Here is a 20,515-nt window from a genome sequence, read left to right as displayed (position 1 = left end):
GCAGTGTGGACGAAAGTCGTAGGGGAAAGTACCCCAGCTGGAAGGTGGAAGGAAAGTCAAATCTTCCGTAGATAATAGAATTATGATAACTTTTATGATAATCACTTTAACAGGATCATCATAAAAGGGCAAACGGGCGAACTGTTTGCACTGTGGCCGGCTCTGTTTTGCGGTCTCACACGGACGTACTGGGCGGGAAGGGAAGGATCGGGTGGAAGGGGGTAGGGATGTAATAGAACTCACCCACCGGCGATTATACGATGGTCCATTTTTATATGGTGACGCATGTGGCCACCACCATGCTGGGCAGGGCCGGAGGGTGGAATCAGCCACATCCGACAAATTTGTTTCCAATTACAGCGGATTGGTGTGCGCGACACGGACGAGCAGTAGGAACTGCGAGGGTAGCACAAAAAGGGGTGGCGGTGATTTGTTTTTGTGGTAAAACTTTTTTCCTCTAACTGTTATCTCTTTTTTGTTTTTAAGTTGTCGTTGGTAGGGTTTGTTTGTTTTGATGCAGTCGTTCGATTTTAATGCGGAGTAAAATGGTTCAAATAAATGAGCACTTTTCTTGGCGATTAGCTTCTGTTCGAGCAGCTACGCGAATCGTGCAGATTTGAACTGCGGATCGGATCACATCCGCGCCCGTTGATGTACACATCTCTATCGATCATAAATTAATAAATAGAGGGCGAAAAGGCTTTTTCCCTCTCTTCATCACCAGCAATTTCTTACAACGGCTTCGGTAATTATTAGCAGCAAAAACCAAAGAAAGAAAAGGAAACTTTATCCGAAAACTATTCGCGACGAAACATTGGTGCCGTGACCAGGATTGTGCCGATATCCTGAATATTCGCAATTTTTTCGATAAAGTGCTAAACACCTTTGCCTTTCACTGCCCGACCGTTACACTGCACTTTACACTACACTCGCGTACACGATAATCGCAGTTTTAGTAAGATGCCAGCTCAACCGCTTATTTTGTCGTCGAGACGAACGATTTTGATTGCCATTTTGGCCCGTTACGAAGAGTTTCTTCAAAACTACCAGCCCGATAGGGATTCTATCGAGGTGGAAACTCGTATGGCCAAATTTGACCAAATATGCAAGGATTTGGAGAGCCTTCAACAGCAGCTGGAGGACAGTGCAACCACTGCTGAAGAGATGACACACAATGCCGCCCTTAGGGAGGATTTTGAACGGCGCTTGATTCGCGTTCAATCGGCATTGAAAGCGAAATATAGAGAAATTCCGCGCAGCGAAGTGTCGCAGCAAGGAGCCGGTAGGAACCCGCTACAAGGCATAAAACTGCCCACCATCGCTCTGCCGGAGTTTGACGGCGATTATATGCAATGGCTGACCTTTAGGGATACCTTTGAGTGTTTGATTCACGATAATGTTGATTTGCCGCCAATACAAAAATTCCATTATCTACGCGCAGCCCTAAAAGGTGAAGCAGCGCAAGTGATCGAGGCCATTACAATAAGCGCCTCCAGCTATGAATTAGCTTGGAAAACACTCGCTGAGCGATATTCAAATGAATATTTACTGAAAAAACGCCACTTACAAGCGATGTTCGGCATCACTCCAGCGAAGAGGGAAAGTGCGACAACCCTGCACCAGTTAGTGGACGAGTTCGAGCGTCACAAAAAAACCCTAAATCACTTGGGAGAGAAAACTGACGGCTGGAGCAGCATATTAGAGCATTTACTTTGCACAAAATTGCCCTCTAACACATTACGCGATTGGGAAGAATTTGCTTCGACCAATGACAATCCGAGCTACGATTCTTTGATTGCCTTTTTGCACCGCCGTATGCGCGTACTCGAGACGCTATTAGTAAACAAACCAGAACCATCACCTATAGAAGCACCGATACCACCAAGACGCACTAATTTTCCGCGCACTGCTAGTTTTGCTACCACTGACCGCGATGTTAATAAATGCCCGTTGTGCAATATGCCGCACACCATAACAAAATGCCAGCGATTTAATGCCATGAATCCTGCCCAGCGGTACCGTAAGGTACTTGATGCCCGCTTGTGTTTGAATTGTCTGCGAGACAATCACCGTGCCCGCGATTGCTCGTCACAGTACAAGTGTCGTCATTGCAACTTGGCGCATCACACAATGATTCACACTGAAAGCACTCCCAGCACATCTTCCACTACATTTCCAATGCTAGCTGCGCAAGATGAACCTTCACACACAACACACGCCACTGATGATCACACGGCTAGCATACAACGCAGCTACGCAGCTGCAATAAAACAATCACCTTCACAAATATTAGCCGGCATCGCGAATAAATGAACTCTTTTTAACAGTCGTTTAAAGTTCATTTTGGTTTAACCGAGTTCATTTGTTGTTCATTCCTGTTAAAATAAACGACCGTCAAAACAGTTAACGACTGCTCGATATCGCATATAGGCAAACACGGGGAAAAAATTCGAGCAGTATAATTAAACGACTGTTAATTTGTATCGCATACGCTCTTGACAGTCGTTTGTTTAACGACGGCATAGGACCAGTCGTTAAAATTAACAAATGAACTCAATGCGTTCGCGATGCCAAATTCTAGCAATTTTTAACGACTCTGGTTAATTTTTAACGACTGTTAATTTTAAACCAATTCTTTCGCGATACCAGCTATTATTACAAACTGCACTTCTAAATGTAACCGATGCACACGGCATCCTGCATCCTGTGCGTGCACTCTTAGACAGCGCATCACAGCCCAATTTGATGAGCAATCGCCTTGCTCAGAGGTTGGCTTTGAAAAGTAGCACGGTTAACATAACCCTCAAAGGAGCAGGACTATCCACCAGAACGGTGAGGAGGTCGGTTCGAGCTCAAATTGCTTCACGTGTTGAACACTTTGACTTGGATGTCGATTTTCTGATAGTAGACAAGGTGATCGCTGATCTGCCGGCGCATGATGTTTCCACTCGCGGCTGGAACATTCCTTCGGAATTTGTTTTGGCTGACCCGCAGTTCGATAAATCAGCCCCGATTGATCTCATCCTTGGTGCCCGTCATTACGCTTCCTTCTTTACGAACGTAAAATCGCACGAGCTTGCTCCGAGCCTTCCAACTATGCTGAACAGCGTGTTTGGGTGGGTCATGATTGGTCCCACCTCTCCTCAGAATCCTGCATCTCCGACCGATTGTACCGCCACGTCCACAATCGTCTGCATGGCATCCCTGGAGGAGTCTCTAGAACGCTTTTGGAAGCTGGAAGAGTTAAGCGTCAATGATTCGTACTCACCTGATGAGCGGCGATGCGAAACATTGTATAAAGAAACCACTCAGCGCGACGAGTCGGGTCGCTATATTGTACGATTGCCCAAACAGACCGACTTCACGGAAAAGCTTGGCCTGTCTAAAACTACCGCTTTGAGACGCTTCGAGCTGCTGGAGAGGAGGCTAGAACGCAACCCACAGCTCAAGGAAGACTATCATGCCTTCATGAAGGAGTATTTGGAGCTGGGGCACATGTCGCTCATGAACAAAGATAGTGGGGATGAACAGGCGTACTACCTACCGCACCATCCCGTATTTAAAGCCTCCAGTACCACCACGAAAGTAAGGGTCGTGTTTGACGGATCTGCAAAAACAAGCACTGGTTATTCCTTGAATGACATTCTATGTGTTGGTCCAATCGTGCAGGACGAGCTGCTTGATATTGTGTTGCGATTCCGCACCTACCAAATAGCACTTGTGGGAGATATAGCGAAAATGTACCGACAAATATTGCTGCATTCTGATGATCGTCGATTGGTGCGCATATGCTTTCGATTCTCGCCACAAGCTCCGATCCAAGTATATGAGCTCAACACCGTTACATATGGACTAGCACCTTCCTCGTTTCTGGCTACACGCACACTTATCCAACTAGCAGATGATGAAGGGACTGAATATGCGCTTGCATCTGCAGCCCTGAAACGAAACTTTTACGTGGACGACTTCATTGGTGGTGCCAATAACGTTCGCGAAGCTGTTCAGCTGCGTAAGGAGTTATCAGCGCTACTTGCCAAAGGTGGGTTTGAGTTGCGCAAGTGGACATCAAATAATCTGAGCGTGCTCTCCGGCTTAAGCACCGAGTATATCGGCACACACTCATCGCTGCATTTTATACCCAACGAGACGGTCAAAGCACTCGGCATCTCGTGGAAGCCTGAATCGGATGAGCTGTGTTTTGAATCCAACACTGAGGCTGATGAAGCCACGTCGACCAAGCGATCTATTTTGTCGAGCATTGCCAAAATGTACGATCCGCTCGGATTGATAGCACCGGTGATCGTGCGTGCTAAGATGCTGATGCAGGAGCTATGGCTACTCAAATCCGGCTGGGATGAACCTGTTCCTAATCACATCTGTAAAAAATGGAAGGCGATTCAGAGCGACTGGAAAACGTTATCCGAGTACAGGACTAACCGTTACGCTCTCTTACCAGATGCAACAGTAGAATTTCACACATTTACCGATGCTTCGGAGGCCGCCTACGGAGCATGTGTGTACGCTCGTTGTGAAAACGCGGCGGGAGATGTCCGCATCAGCCTATTAGCTTCGAAGTCTCGAGTGGCACCACTGAAGCGCGTCACGTTGCCGAGGCTTGAACTAAGCGCAGCTGTCCTGGGCGCCCATCTGCATCATCGCGTCAAGGAGGCAATGCAGATCGTGTGCGCCGAATCGTTTTTCTGGTCCGACTCAACAGTGACGCTAAAATGGATTGCGTCACCTCCCAACTCCTGGAAGACGTTCGTGGCAAATCGAGTAGCTGAGGTGCAACACTACTCTCATCCAAGGCAATGGAGGCACGTTCCTGGCACATCCAATCCTGCTGACTTGGTTTCCCGAGGCATGTCGGCAGCACACTTCACGCAGAATCAGCTTTGGAATAACGGTCCAGATTGGCTTGTGCAACCTTCGTCCCATTGGCCCAGCTCAGATCCAGAACCAAGCGATGAGGCGGACCTAGAAACACGCCAGGTGAGTGCCGCTTTAGTTTGTACACAAACTCATCCATGGTTTGGCATTTCTTCATCCTTCACCAGAATGGTACGCATCATTGCATACTGCATACGTTTTGTGCGCAACACCAAGCAGAAGGCGCGATCACAGCGATCGATACCGCACACCAATGCATCCAAGACGATCACGCCCAAGTACGTGGATGCTGCAAAAATTGTGCTTTGCAGACTAGCCCAGCAAGATGCATTTTCCGCGGAAATCAAGCAGCTAAAAAAGGGAGAAGCATTGATGAAACAATCTCCTTTACGAAAACTTACCCCATTCCTGGATACAGAAGAAGTAATACGGGTGGGAGGACGATTGAACTTGTCGCAACTACCGTATCAGTCCAAGCATCCAGCTGTTCTACCGAAGAACCACAAATTCACCCGTCTACTTGCGGAAGATTATCATGAAGAGATGAAACATGCTAGTGGAAGGCTATTGCTATCCCGCATTAGAGAACTGTATTGGCCACTGGACGGACGTCGCTTGGTAAAAAGCATTGCAAGAAACTGCTTCCGCTGTATTCGGCAAGATCCCGCACTCGCCCGGCAGCCGGTTGGCCAGCTTCCACCATCCCGCATCACACCGAGCCGACCTTTTTCTGTAACCGGAGTGGATTACGCCGGTCCATTCTACTTGAAGCCAGCGCACCGGAAGGCAGCAGCTACTAAGAGCTATCTGTGCGTTTTCGTGTGTTTCGCTACGAAAGCTGTGCACTTGGAACTCGTAGGAGACCTCACAACGGCGGGATTCTTAGCAGCGCTACGCCGATTCACATCACGACGCGGATTGCCAGCCCACATCCATTCTGATAATGGGAAAAACTTCGAAGGCGCAGAACGTGAACTGAAGGAGCTTTTTGAGCTGTTCAACGACGAACAACACCGCAACACCGTGGCTACTAGATGCGCTGACCGGGGAATCACTTGGCATTTCAACCCACCAAAGGCTCCACACTTCGGCGGATTATGGGAAGCAGCAGTAAAGACGGCGAAGCGACACCTCTATCGTCACCTGGGCAATACGCGGCTGTCGTACGAAGGCTACTGCACTGTGCTCCACCAAATCGAAGCAGCGATGAATTCCCGTCCGCTGTTGCCTTTGTCCGACGATCCCAACGAGCTAGCTGCACTCACACCGGCACACTTCCTTATTGGCACATCGATGTTCGCCGTGCCTGAACCGGACTACACCCAGCTGAAATCCTGCACGCTAGATGATCTTCAGAAGTGGCAGCTTTTGGTTCAGCGTTTTTGGAAGCATTGGGCCACTGAGTATCTACAAGAAATGCAGAAATGTTATGCAAGTGGTGGCAGCAACAACAGCAACATACTTCCCGGCAGGTTAGTGATCCTCATGGACGAATCGTTACCCACCACTCGTTGGCCTCTCGCGCGTATCGTTAAAATCCATCCCGGTGAAGACAAGATAGTACGCGTCGTTACGCTTAAGACAGCTAAGGGAATAATTACGCGACCGATCACGAAAATATGCGTTTTACCGCTCAGAACTGATAGCGAAAACCACGTGTAGTCTAGGAAGCAACTTTTTGTTGACATTCGTCAAGGTGGGGAGGATGTTCGAGCAGCTACGCGAATCGTGCAGATTTGAACTGCGGATCGGATCACATCCGCGCCCGTTGATGTACACATCTCTATCGATCATAAATTAATAAATAGAGGGCGAAAAGGCTTTTTCCCTCTCTTCATCACCAGCAATTTCTTACAACGGCTTCGGTAATTATTAGCAGCAAAAACCAAAGAAAGAAAAGGAAACTTTATCCGAAAACTATTCGCGACGAAACAGCTTCTTTGGTGCAGTTCGTTCAAATAGAGAACGGTTGTTTGAAAAAAGAATAGAAACACTCACAAGCATAGGATTTTGCATTATGATATGTAGATTCAACTTGAGAGAAATATTGAATTGATGCTACCTTACGGTGAAAAGTATTTAAAGTTTTGAAGGTGAAGTTTATACTTATTTTTAGATCAAACTAGCAATATTTTTATGTAATAACGAATATTAAACTTTTTACTAAACCCTAAACTAACTCCGCTCAAAATTTAAGAACGAAGTACTATTAAACAAAACAATCTTAAACAGAGAATGATTTTCTTAGTAAAGTGTTTTGGTTTGAACAATATCATGTTTTAGCAGAATGGTTTGTGGTTTGTTGATTCCAGCTTTTCGTGAACTTATTTAAAGGAACGATTTTGATAATTAAATATTTAATAAAAGGTATTTTATAAGACCTCAAGGTGTGTCATAGGAAGAATATTCCATGTGTCGAAAAATTGAACACTTATTCAAGACTTTTGAGCAAAATTCACTTATGTCTCTGCAATTTTAAATACTTAATTATGGATTATATTTCTAAATAAAAACTTTCCTGTAGCCAGATATATTCTTTATTTAAAAAAAAACCTTTTCCTTGCTGTAATTCAAATTATCTATTGTTTTAACATTACATAGATCACACCTTCCAATTTTCGATTGAATGCGGGAACAAGAGGGATAAAAAAGTGTGTTTTGACAGTTTCTGGAAAATATTAATACCATTAGTAAGCCCAGATCTCGTAACGAGCGGTAGATCCCCCATCATCAGGCTGCTTCCAGGTTGGGTCGGAAACTAGCCCAGTGGTTTTGATCGTCTATTACGCAGATGCGTCGGGACGATGCCTGATTAAGGGCAGCCAAGCAGGAAAGAATAAATATTCGGTCATTTGTGATCGTTATTGAATTAGGGGGTTTTCAGTGTATTCCACACGCCGTTGGAAGTATAATGAAACCGTGAGGCACCCTGGTAAGTCAAACGAGAAGATACCAACTAAAAAAAGCCCTATCGAACGAACGCATCCAATACGCTTAATGTGAGCCAATTAATTAAATTTCCTAGCTTTTGTGGCTTCTGGCCTACTTGAGCACGGCCAGCAGCGCCGTTTTATGCCGTTGCGAACGTCAACGGTGGCTTTACGTTGACTGGGCACTTCGCCTACTGCCACCATGTGATGTGAAGTTGGAGTGATGGAACAAATGAAACAAATTCCCGCCAATGCCACCAACAGTGTGCCTGTGTGTGTGTATAGAGTGGAGCCTCCAGTTCGGCATGCTGAACCGAAAGTGGCTCAATTTGCCACGGACATTTGTCTAGTCGCGGGCGGCTTCACGTATCGTTCTCGCGGCGTGTCGTGAGCCTGATTTGGGCGCTGGATAAACCGAATGAACCGAATGCAGCGCGCTGGCTCCTCATGGGAATCTAAACAGTAGGAGCGAGCCTTTTGGTGATCAGTTTTACGATTTTGGAATAATAAATTTTCAAAAACCGACCTCACATGGCACGATCGGCAGTGTCATAAATTGTGGGATCCACATTTACATTTTATACTGCCGGTGTTTAGTGTGTCCATGTGCGTCACGGTGGCGACAGGACGGTCGTCCTTACGCTCTGCACCAGAAGGAACAGTTTTACGACGCACACCGGCCCACCGTAACACCGATACCTCGTGCGTGTAATGGACAAAGTTTAATTAGAATGGCAGCTAAACAAATAAAATCATTAATACATTTATGAGCGCCATTTCTGTTTCGGGAAGCGAAAGGTGGCCCTGTTTTTGGAAAGCGCAAAAGATCTTGATTTCAGCGGGACCCTTTTCGGGGCAAAGGGATACGGAATAGATGAGTTTAAACTTCAGCTGCCTGACCCACATACGCATGTATGTCGATAGGGATGGGGAAGTTTGGGTTTGGATAGACACATTGTACATTTGATTCGATGAAGTTCTGGTGATTGATATTTGAAGGAGTGCGTGAGGTTGAACCCAATTGTGGCCTAGTTTTCAGGTACGCTTTTACGACAAGGCAAGGGTTAGCTGTAAATGTGTTGTAAAGAAATAATTAAAACTAGGACATAAGCTCTTTTATCTGCGGGATTGTTTAGGGTTGTGGATAAAGGATACCTTTTTAGTGTTACTGTGCATCTGATGTTACGCTGTCAGTTTAAAACAGTAATAAACCAACATGGCAATATATCTGGAAATGTCTAATAATTGGATTAGTAGGACAAAATCGAAGTATTGAGTAAATTGAATAAGGGTTTGTGATATGTTATTAAAGCAAACCACATTCTTGGTATCCCCATCAAGCAAGCCGTTTGCTGATCTCTGGCCAGCCTTAAACATTTATATTATGTATGTTTTACTACTGTTGGAATTTAAATTTAATTTCTGGCTTGTGTTATCGTATTGTTTACACTCGATTATTTGTTAGATTGATTTAAGCTTCGTTTAACCTGTTCTCCATTGCTGAACTCATGTGTCGAAGGTGGTTCAAATGCATTTGATTAGTAGATTTTTGTTGATGAGTCATCGTTATCATGTTTGCTTTTTACCAATATGTTTCCTCTATGTTGTATGCTTATTAGATTTATTTAAATGTTTACATACTAAATATATACTTTTTCAAAGAAATAGTATGATATTATAGCTTGTGATATTTCGATTTTTTGAGTGAAATTATAATTTAATTTTTTAAGATCATCAAACATTGTATTGTATCTGATATGATACATGCTAAACATATTCACGTTGTATCGGTCTTGTATACTTTTAATTTGCGTATTTTATTAGAAAATTATTGAAAGTTACATTCTTAAGTGAACCTCGACTTTATGCAAATTGCTGTTGATTTTAATTGACAGTTCCATGTATGTTATGAAGTTTTTCAATCCTTAAATTATTTTTTTTATAATGCGACCCTACCGTGTTGTCGGACTTTTTCTAACAAATTAACATTTTGTGTTCAGACGTTTTGTAAATATTGTAATTTTTTGTTAAGTTTGTATTTAAAATGCATTTTTTACTACAGTCGAGCTTCAAAAAGATTATATTAAATATATTAAATATATTATCAATGTATTTTTAATTTAACAAACTATTTATGACTTTTTTAATTAGAGCATTATAATATATTGAATATTATTTTTATAGAACAATTGCCTTTATGAAATTCTTTTTTATAGCCACATTTCATAATTAATGCAAATAATCTTACATTTGAGGCAAATTAAAAAAGTTGTACCATTTACACAAAAATGGATCAAGTTACCTCAAGAAAAAAACATCATCATCCTCATCATCGTCATCATCTTTCAAAATGAAATATTGAAATTAAATATTAAATAACAACATTTTCTTCACGTGATAGTTGTTGATACGGTGAGCTCATGGTGAAAGTTAACATTCATGACAGCAAACTTGTTGTGTTTTCATAGCATACTGTTTGCTTACCATCGCCTCATTCTTCATCGGGCTCGTTGGTCTAGGGGTATGATTTTCGCTTAGGGTGCGAGAGGTCCCGGGTTCAAATCCCGGACGAGCCCACCTTCAAAAATGTTTTTTATATATATCAAAACAGAGATCCTGCGCGAGATAAGCTTTCGAAGTAGAATTAAAATATACAACGGTTGCAATAAAGTAGAATTCTCATACACCCATCAAAGATGAACCTTCATAACTTAGAATTATAGAGCTCTTCAATAAGATTGTGTGCATAAGTGTTTATTAAAAAACTGTTACTGATACTAATGGAACGTAAGTTTGTTTTGCCTTTTCTGATGGTGAAGTTCGTTTTTCAAAATCATTTATGAAAAAAGCTACGATTAGCGCTTGAAGTTCAAACGCTTCTTCGTTTTCTTCTTTGTTAACGTTTTAACTTTCGTCAATTTAACTTTTTCATAAAATTCAACCCATTCTACAACATAAAGCACATTATTCACCATACATTTGTTGCGGATGAATTTACACCTTTGAGCTACCGTACCAACAAGCGGACCCCGCTCTGCAGGTAGTTGCAGCAGATCGGTTCGATCTCGGGCTACAGTTTCTCAACTCCCATCAACAGCTTAGAAGCCACTGTTTCTCATAATTGTTAACACTTTCACAGAGCAGTTTGTTACTCGAACCGGGGGTACTCTGCCGTTGATTGCCAGGCTACCGAAGCGAGTGACTTTCCGCCGCCCTCGTCCCACCAAACCCAAGCACTCGCTCTGTCGTGGGCTATTAGTAAAAACCGGAGCCGGGATGGGAAGCGAGCGAAGGGATTTTTTGGCAGCCCTTTCCGATAAATAGCGGAGACACCAAACTTTACACCTTCTCATCGAAAGCCACCACTAGCACACTATCGTCACGCCAACACATACTTATGCTAAACCCGGCCACTAGTAGACTGAACAGAACAAGGCTGATTCCCAGTTTGGTGGTGGTGGTTGTGGTGGCGATGGTCTCGAGAGCACGGTACAGTTATCTGGATCTAATTTTGAGAAATCTTCAATGCTGGTAGCCATTTTGGACCGTTTGCCGTTGCCTTTAGGGTGCGATGGCTTGCGAGAAGAAGTTTCGTACCGTTAGAATGGTTGCAAAACTTTTCTCCAGAAGCCGCAACTGGGAGCACAGAGGGAAGCAGTGTGGCTAGAAGTGCTCCAAAAGCTGCTGAAGTATCCACCAGCTTTTTGGGCCGGCGGGCTTTTGTGTGTGTGTGTGTGTGTGTGTGTGTGTATGTATCTGTATGTGTGCAAACAAGGTTAATATTGTGGCCAAACTAGTATAGAAAAGGGACGCACTCGAAGACAACTGCAAGCTCCCCCGAAGGGACAGTCGTCCATTTTGGGGGTTCGCAAAGCTAGTCACGCTTGCCGGTTTCCGGTTCGATGTTTTCATCGTTCGGGGCACATTTTATGTGCCGAAAAGTTTACCGTGGAAAGCCAATCTGGCCCGTTCCAGCTCACTGCGAGCTCGGTCCAACGACGAACCAAAAGGACCTTTTGTGTCGGGAGGGTGAAACTTTTGTGGTGCAAGCAGTTCGTGCTCGAGTTTTCCGGTTATAAAAGTCAAAAGATAAATTACACAGATTAGTGAAGATTAACAACCGGGAAATTCGTAAGTCAGCGTCAAAGCAACCGATGAAGGATTTCTCTCGCAGGGCCGTCTCCGACTGTGCCCCCCCCCCTGGTCATAGTCTGGCAGGGCAATACCAGCACAACACCCGAAGATAAGTTTGTGAGTCGAAAAGGACAAGGCAGGATGGCCGCCCGCCGGGGTTGGATGATTCCTATCTAAATGTTTTCGTTTTGACAATTTTCTCCTTTTCGGGGTGAAGATTTCTCATTCAACACTCGTGAAAGACGACAGATTAAGACAGAACGAGCTCGGCCAGCAGGAGGATTCGGTGCTGCTGAAAAGCGGTAGATGTTGGTAGCTTGTGCTTGGTAAGAGAATGTATGTCTCGGGTATGTGTTGCTCTTCGGGTGCAATAAATTGCCCCCGTTCCAGCATGAAGCCCGTTCTGGTGAAGTAGAAGTGTTTCGGGTATGAAATATATCATGTTGGTTAAGATGAATGTGTAATTAAAGTATGATTCTGGCAAACTCCCGCACCGATCCGGTGGTGATCGAAGCGTTAAGAAATGGCTCAGCTATATAAACTTATTTCAGCTTCCAAGTTGCAGGTTTTGGTGCATGAGTTATGCGACTGTTCGGTTGGTTTGTTTTTAGGAGAATGTTTCGCTTGGCCACTTCATCCGTAAATGAATGCATGAATCCTTTTCGTACAGAATTTACGAACAATCGCCCGTGTGGCAGTAAATTCAACTGAAGCAAAAACGCGCGCGCGCTGTTCAAATAAAAACATGCATGTTTATGAGACAGCAATGGTAAGCTATTTGCGTACGGAACAGACTCATCAACTTTCGTACGCTCAGTTTCATTACATTCGTCCCCAAAAAACGCAAACTTCTCGCAGCTTGTACAGGGAAGAGAAGGGGACAAGATTTATCCCCCAACGCACCGGCATTCGTGTCTAAGGCTCGAAGAAATGAATCAAACAGCTCACATTTGCCACCCAGCGGGATGTCTCATTCAGTGTCCCGGGTCTGCAAGACCAGCCACAAAAACAAAAATGAAAACACACAACCTCCCAAACCCGGTCAAACAAAACGCTTCCATCTTGGTTTCAGCCCTGCCAACCAGGTAGAAAGCAACGCAGGTTAAGAAATTCAAACCCGCTTTCCCGAAGCGAAGCAGATACGTGCATGAATTATAATTTAATAATCATAATCGAGCCGTAATACGATATTGACCGGGGCTGGTCCGGGTAGGCCCCACATGGATTCTGTGCACCGTGCTGGGGCGAGGTGCCAAAAATAGTGCGAGAATATAACATTCGCCTGCAGTTGTCACTCGGCGGGAAGTGTGAGCTTTTGGAGCGACAAACAGTATTTTACGTTGGTTTGCTGTTACGGACAAAAGGCCCCAGTCTGTGTTTGGAGATACTCTTGATTAAAAAGAAATTTTCAACCATTTCGATGGCGTTAGAGTTGAGGAAAAAGATGAAGAGAAATAACTTAGAGAAAAAGGTAAAACTTTGAGCAGTTCATATACACGGTCTTTGCTTTATTTGAAGTAGAGCACAATCTTTTACTCTGAGACACAGTTGTATCGCTTGCCCAAACAGAGCTTCAAGGTACAAAATGAATCATGACAACGAAATGAAATAAAAAAAACGGAAGACATATTTTACCCCAACGAATAGCCTGAAATTATGAAAATTGTTATAAAATATGACATTAAAATAAAATATCAACACCAACTCGGAAAGCGGGGTGCACGGAATGTACGAAACATGCAAATCCCCAGAGGGACTGGGAAAAGGGAAGCAAAGGAGGAAAAGGTAAACCCAACCGTTTCTGTCTCTTCGGGGTGGGCAAACACTCCCGTTGTTCGGTGGGTCGCGATCGGTTTATGAATTCTTGATCATTCTCCAGAAATCGTTGAGATCATTTTCTGTTTGGATATTTTAATCCATTCATAAATAATATCGCACACCCAGCAAACCGGGTTTTTGGGCTGCCCAATCGACCGGTTTAGTTTGTTGGTGCTCCATTCATGAAAATTGTGTTGCTTGCGTGGACCCCCCTTTCACAAAAAGCGAAGAAACAGATGCGTGGAAGTAGTGAAGAAAGGACTGATCACCGCGCGCGGGGCAAGAGTCCAAGATACGATACGATTTTGGATATCAAAAAATGACTAAATTTGTTTCTCCCGGCCCAAACGATAACGGACTCGACTCGACAAACGATTAGATTCACACTTCGACAAATGGGTTTGAAAGGGTGAATCAATGTGCGAGGAATGCCGGGGGACTGTGGAGTGATGCTTTCCATGTTCGATCATTGATGGTCATAAATGGAAGCTTACGTTTTGGTGAATGAATTTTTGTTCGCTTTTTTGCCGTTTCAGGAATGTTTCCAGGTGTGTGATGATAGAGGACAGGGGGGTAAAGATGCTTTCCTCCAGAAAAAAAAGCTACTCCACACATCTAGCCAACGGCGATACTCATTGACGAACCGCAATTCCGATGATAATGAGAGGAGGATGAGTTTTGAAGCTTGACCAAGGCACTCCCTAAAATATTTTAAAAAGGCAGGAAGAGGTTTTTTTGGGCAGCTTTTGAAAATCAAATTGGTCTTTTAGAGGCCGTTTGCGACACATGCTGTGCGACCGATGGACAGTGGGTGTCATTAAAATGATCTGAACATGGTTAATACACTTTGACGATTCATCCAAATGTATTTTCTTTAAACAGTATCTGTAGTATCTATTTTTTGAGCTACGGAAAGTTGGGGACCATTGATATAAAATAGAATATAATATTGACATAATAGTATATAAAATAATAATGTGTATTTTGTAATATATAGTCTTGTACCTAGAATTGTTCAAACTTTTCTCAAATAAGATAATTCTAAAATACATATAATGATCTTTCTTTCTAAATTTATAAGACTTGTGCTCTTAAAATTAGGAATGAATCAGGATTTTTAATGCAAGTTGAGTTTTAGAACACAACTGTATCTTAATTTTTGATCAGAATTATTTGAAAATATTACTAGTGTTCAACTAAAGTAACTTCGATCCAATAAAAATGAAACAATAAGCTTATAAACAAGATACAAGACATACATTAATGTTTCAAATGATCCCATAAGTTGAATTTCATTTAACAAATTGATTGAACATGTGACAGTGGAAAGGAAATTGCATCTTAACTATTTATTTAAACATGAATTAAAGAAGAGCTAATATTTAGAAAAAATACAACACAGCGGTAGTTCAGTATTTTGCTAAATTACTGCGTATTATTATTTAAAATTGTTGTTTACTGTTACAAGGATTTTTTTTATAAATTTAAAATGTAATATCAAATAATTCACAAGTTAAACATGAAACTCCATTATAATAATTATCAACGAAAATACTCTGCTAATGATAATATGATACATTCCCTTTCATTGGCTTTAAAACACGTCGGGACAAATGAGCTACTGTCTTCTTCGCAGACCGAACTCCCTGGCCGGCTATTTAATCGACTTGCCGCTAACCAACCGACCAGAAACATCAAATTAATATCAACGATTTCCCGCGACAGCTCCACTCGACTCGAAATATTACCAAATTGATTCCGATTAGCCAGCCCAGCTGCACTACTTCATCAGCTAATTGACTATCAAAAACGATCGTCCTCCTCCTCATTCGCCACCGTCCCATTGCTGGCTCTCTCTCGTTTGCTCGGCGCTTTCAGTCTGTAATTTAGAATCCTCGTCATTCGGCTCAAGGATATCGGTTCGGGCTGGAAATCCTGCCCGCCCGCGTCATCACAGCGTAACGTCCCACACGAACCGGGGCAGCCTCGGGAGAGCATTCAATAAACAAACGAGTAATTATGTAAAGTTTATCGCTGATAGAGCGCCGGCACGCTATTCCCTAGTTATGCAGGCCGAAACCGTCATCAGCTCAGCGATGGGCAGCGAATCGGATAGATGTGCTGGAGACGGTGTGGGAGACGGTGGTTTTGGGATTTGCTGGAAAATGCCACCATGACAAACTATGCCCCCCACGATCGCTCCATCGCTCCATCGGAAGTAATCGCAAGGGGAAGATAATTTTCAAATTAGTCAAAATCTCGTAGCAGACACTAAGTGGCCGAGCGGGGTGTATGAGTGTTGGGTCATGGTGTTTCTATCTATTTCAAAACGAATAGATAGGCGCCTGCTAGACGCAACAAAGCAGCTCCTTATCTATCTTGTGTGGCTTCTGTTTTTTTGTGTGATTGATTCAGGCATTGAAAGAAACGATTTGTTCGTGCACGAGACCTTCACTATGGTAAGATATGTTTAATAAGCTGCAGTAATAGCATACCTCTTAGTTGCATCGGAGTAGGAAATGCACTGTAGACTTCCGCTTTTATTAATCACACCGTTCAAGGGTTTATCTACCGGCAGAATGAAGAGCTAAAACATCCGCCTGGCAGCGGTAGCGCACGTCTGCTCTGTAATCACTTTCTCCGATGTCACACAAGTGCCGGGAACGCTTCTTGCCTCATTCTCAACAGATGCCTGCATATGCCAGCTACAAACAACACTTCAGATAACAGATGCTCACTTGCTTTCTACGCATGTGACCAGATTAGAAAAGAAAACCAGCCGAAAAGTGGGAACAACTCGTCCGATTCTAAATTCGTTACCTCCACAGCTTTCATAGCACATGCTAATCCGACGGCATTCTCAACATCACACCAGCCACCAGCCGAAAGAAACTGGATCTCGGCCGTGGTTCATGGTGCGCATTGATTTCCATTCGGTTTCGGAGTCTGATTCACATCTCCACGGTAGATTATGTGGTAGATCGTAAATATTGCTTTGAGTTATGGGAGAGCGCTTTCTGAAACCGTTTCATCGCATCGCTCTTCCCAAATGCGCTACGCCACTGTGGAATATTAGATTAGGGCCGCCGGAAAGAAATGTTCCCTTTTCCTGGGGCTCGTTATTGGCTTTACGATTGTCGGCCAGGTAAAGCTTTTGAGTAGCTTGTAAAATTCAAATTTATTGATCGCAATTTGTTAAACATTCTTAATGCCAGAATTATAGCTAGCGTGGAAAGCTATGGGAGTAGACGGTGAAAATAGTTAAGAGTGCTACATGAGAAAGCTCCAGTTGGTTTTAAGCCGTAATGATTTGCTTTACTTTACTTATTAAAACAAAAAAATGTAATTATGTATGTTAAATCCTCGATTTATTTTTGAAATAAATCTACAAACAATTGAACAATCAAATTTATATTAAGCAGGAGTTTTAACATAAGTTGTCGCTGAATTCCTACTTACCATCAAATATTAATTCATTTCAAACAAAACAAATATGAAAAGTTGACAAAAATTAGTGCCTCAAAAATGAATTATTCAAACCTTGGAGCAGGGGTGTCCAACCTATTCAGTTGGCAAACCACATTGTATATAACATGTATATAACATAATAATATGTTGAGGACCTTTAGATGTTACCTGTTAGCCAATGATTGAAAAAATAAATCATGTATTGATATGACATTACTAACTAAATATTTCAAACAACTTTATATTGCAATTATTTAAAATTGTCTCGAGCCAATTGTGTCTCAACTTATTAAAATTTTCATTGTAAGAGGGAAAAAATAAAATAATTATTGTATCCTTTACAAATTTATTGTGTGTCGCGTTATAGGCTATCGAGGACCGCAGGTGACTCGCGAGCTGTAGTATGGATGCTCCTGCCATGTAATTTGGCAAAAGTTGGCCAAGGATTTAGACAATTGAAATAAACTCATAATTTAATAAGCAAAAACTAATTTTGCACAAGGAAAAAATGTTTCCCTTGGTCGTGAAAGCACTAAATAAATAAAGCTTAATAACCCATAGCACTGACTGAAAATCAAAACGAGAACTTCAAGCTAACTCTATATAAATAATGTGTTAGATTTGCTAACTAGATTTTGCATGTATTACGTGACTTTGGAATAAACAGCATACGTGAAAAGGACATTTACACAGCTTGTCTCTGCATAATTATTTATCTTATACATAACACCCAGGAAGATAACAAATGAATTCACCAGCCACATGTTTTTAGACATCACACTCTACAATTGAAAAGAACAAAAACTAACCTTAAGAAACGAATGCTACAGTGATTTAATCCAATCACGCTTTGGTAAACTACAAAGCAAAGTCACTTTACGGTTGCCTCAACGCACACCACACCAACTACACCGGCACCCAGCGCCATAATTGATCCTCACGAGTCCATGATCAAGGAGCACAATTCCTCCCCGCATGTGGTGTCCCGGGACGTGCACGGACCCAGCAGGAACTCCGGAGGAAATCGCCCTATCGCACGGCCAAATCAAAACCAGAAGCCAACTCGTCAGCGGAGTGATGAATCCCTGAAGGCAAAACAGCTCCAGGACTGTGGGGGCTACCTCTCAGCCCGCTACCTGTAGCGATGGGAGGCCACCTTATTCGGCGATGAGGTGAAGCCGTACAAAAATTCTTCCCCAACCCGGGACAGGCTTCCTGGAAGCCACGGGACCAAACGTCAGTTGCTTGCGCGTGTGATGGCTTAAGAAAATCAAAATGTCTGTCCGTGTGGGGCCCGGACCTGGAGTAGGGGGGGGCATCCGCACAAAGCATTACGGGAATGGGAAGGGTGGGGAGGTGGGGGGGGGGTTTGGTGCAGCGAGGCGTGCTTTAAATGGTAGCTCCAAACAGAGAAGACCTAACCTGTCATTAAATTATGGATCGTCGGTTGTCATTCCTCCGCGACCAATCCGGAGGCCATGCGCACTGGACCAGTCTCCCCGCCCCAACAACCCCAATGCACCCTCTTCTGGCCGTGGAAAGCAAACATGATTTATCACCAACCAGGCAACGAACGCAATGATCTTTGCTTTTCTTTTTTCGAATGGCAAATACTGTTGTGTTACTCCCGCTGCGGCTGGAGATCCCCCACCTTCATCCCTAGGGAGGAGAGGGTTCCGTGGGCCACCTGAAGTTGGAAGCGACAAACATCGATCGCACGCAACCCGAATAGTGTACTCCATTCGTGTTGGCCTCCGGAAAGCAGCCAAAGGGAAGATCGAAACGCGCTGATAACAATTAATTCCAACGCCCCAGCGCAGGAGTTGAAGGTTTGCTCTCCGTCCCTCGCCCCCCGGGCTGACGGATTCCGGGTGGTTTCTGCGATCTCAACGGTCGTCAACGGTTGAAATGTTCTTCGGCAGCACCCATGTGCAGTCGCTCCATTCCTAACAGCTTAACATATTTTGAACTTTCCCCGCACGCTCCGTGCAAACAGACAACGCACCTACACACACACACGCGCGCGCAAGATCGTGAGTTGACGCGGAGAATTGGAGAATATGTTAGCGCATATGTGGTCGGGTGGCATAAGCTGCCACCCCGATCCCCAATCGGATAAATACCTAATCAATCAATGGCCATCTCGCGATCACATACGCACTGCCACGATGGTGGTCTGAGCTTTAAAAAAAGAGTCGAAAAAAAAAGAAACTGCGTACGGAAAAAAGGTAAACCAAACTCCGCTCCTCGCTCGACAACAATCGCGGAAGGTTGGAAAATCAATCTTGAAGAATTATTATTATTATTACTATTCCCCCAACAGGGACGACCATTCGCCACCACCGGTTGGAGGATCACGGGATTAAGTATTTGTTCGTTGTTTTCTTCTTCTTTCTAACCACCTCCAGGATTGATCGCAAGCGCGGGATTTAAAGAAGGTGGAGATATTCTTCACCTCGCTGTAACAATTTGAACAATTGTGGCGAGGTGTCCAAAATCGGGAGAAACGGTAAAGATACAGAAAACACAAATCACACACACACACACACCATTGGCTACCTGGTGTTTTTTTAGTGGAAGCACATCATGTGCTTGTGTGAATTTAATATCCGTCTGATCCGTGGGCATGGACCGCTCAGAGGCTCATCGTTGAAATTTGGTCGCTTTTAAAATGGCGCGCTTTCAATCGGCGCAATCTGTAACGTACCGTGAATGATCGATTTTGTGTCTTTTCATCCTGTGGGTGACTGTGCGTCGAGGGGTTTTGTTTGTTTGAATCTCGCGTGTGTGTGTGTGTGTGATTTTGTGTGGTGGAGGGTTTCTTTTATCCTCCAGGAAGATTGATCGTGATCGAGTGGATCATGACGGTTGGGACTCTACTTCTTTTTTTTTGACACATAGTGAAATCGTTCGAGCTGGTGGTAAAAGATTATTTCATTATATGTGTGTAAACAGATTGGTCAGGTTGGTTAGTGAACTTAGTTCAATTTAGGGTTTGTTTGAAACCACTGTTTTTTTTTCGCGATACTGTTAAATCCTTGCATAGTTTCAAATACTTCTGTAAAACATTATTCGTTTGAAGAACACATTATTCAATTAAAGTAGATATTAAATTGAGCCTAAAATACTCGCATACATTGTTAAATAGTACAGCTTTTAAGCATGATTGCATGCATAGTTTTTCGCATAAATGCATCTTCTGTGTTGCGATCTGTTATGGGCAAAGCTATTTAGATTTTTAACATGCAACTGTGTATGCTTAATGTAAAATTGCA

At 43.3% G+C, this 20,515-nt stretch overlaps 1 protein-coding gene and 1 non-coding gene across 2 annotated transcripts; both read left to right on the top strand.

Annotated features, from left to right (window-relative positions):
* The first annotated feature begins 960 nt into the window (after nucleotides 1–960).
* LOC120961367 (uncharacterized) lies at nucleotides 961–19,606 on the top strand. Its single transcript, XM_049610746.1, has 3 exons — nucleotides 961–1,282; nucleotides 2,909–6,362; nucleotides 19,564–19,606. Exons 1-3 carry the CDS (start codon nucleotides 961–963, stop codon nucleotides 19,604–19,606), a joined length of 3,819 nt encoding a protein of 1,272 aa, XP_049466703.1.
* Trnap-agg (transfer RNA proline (anticodon AGG)) lies at nucleotides 10,325–10,396 on the top strand. Its single transcript has one exon. It is a non-coding gene; the product is annotated as a tRNA-Pro (tRNA).
* Nucleotides 19,607–20,515: the final 909 nt, after the last annotated feature.

Source organism: Anopheles coluzzii, chromosome 3 (assembly GCF_943734685.1).
Source record: "Anopheles coluzzii chromosome 3, AcolN3, whole genome shotgun sequence".
In the NCBI taxonomy this organism is placed as follows: domain Eukaryota; kingdom Metazoa; phylum Arthropoda; class Insecta; order Diptera; family Culicidae; genus Anopheles; species Anopheles coluzzii.
Note: the sequence above shows the minus strand (reverse complement) of the source record. Positions and strands in the feature narration are given on the sequence as shown.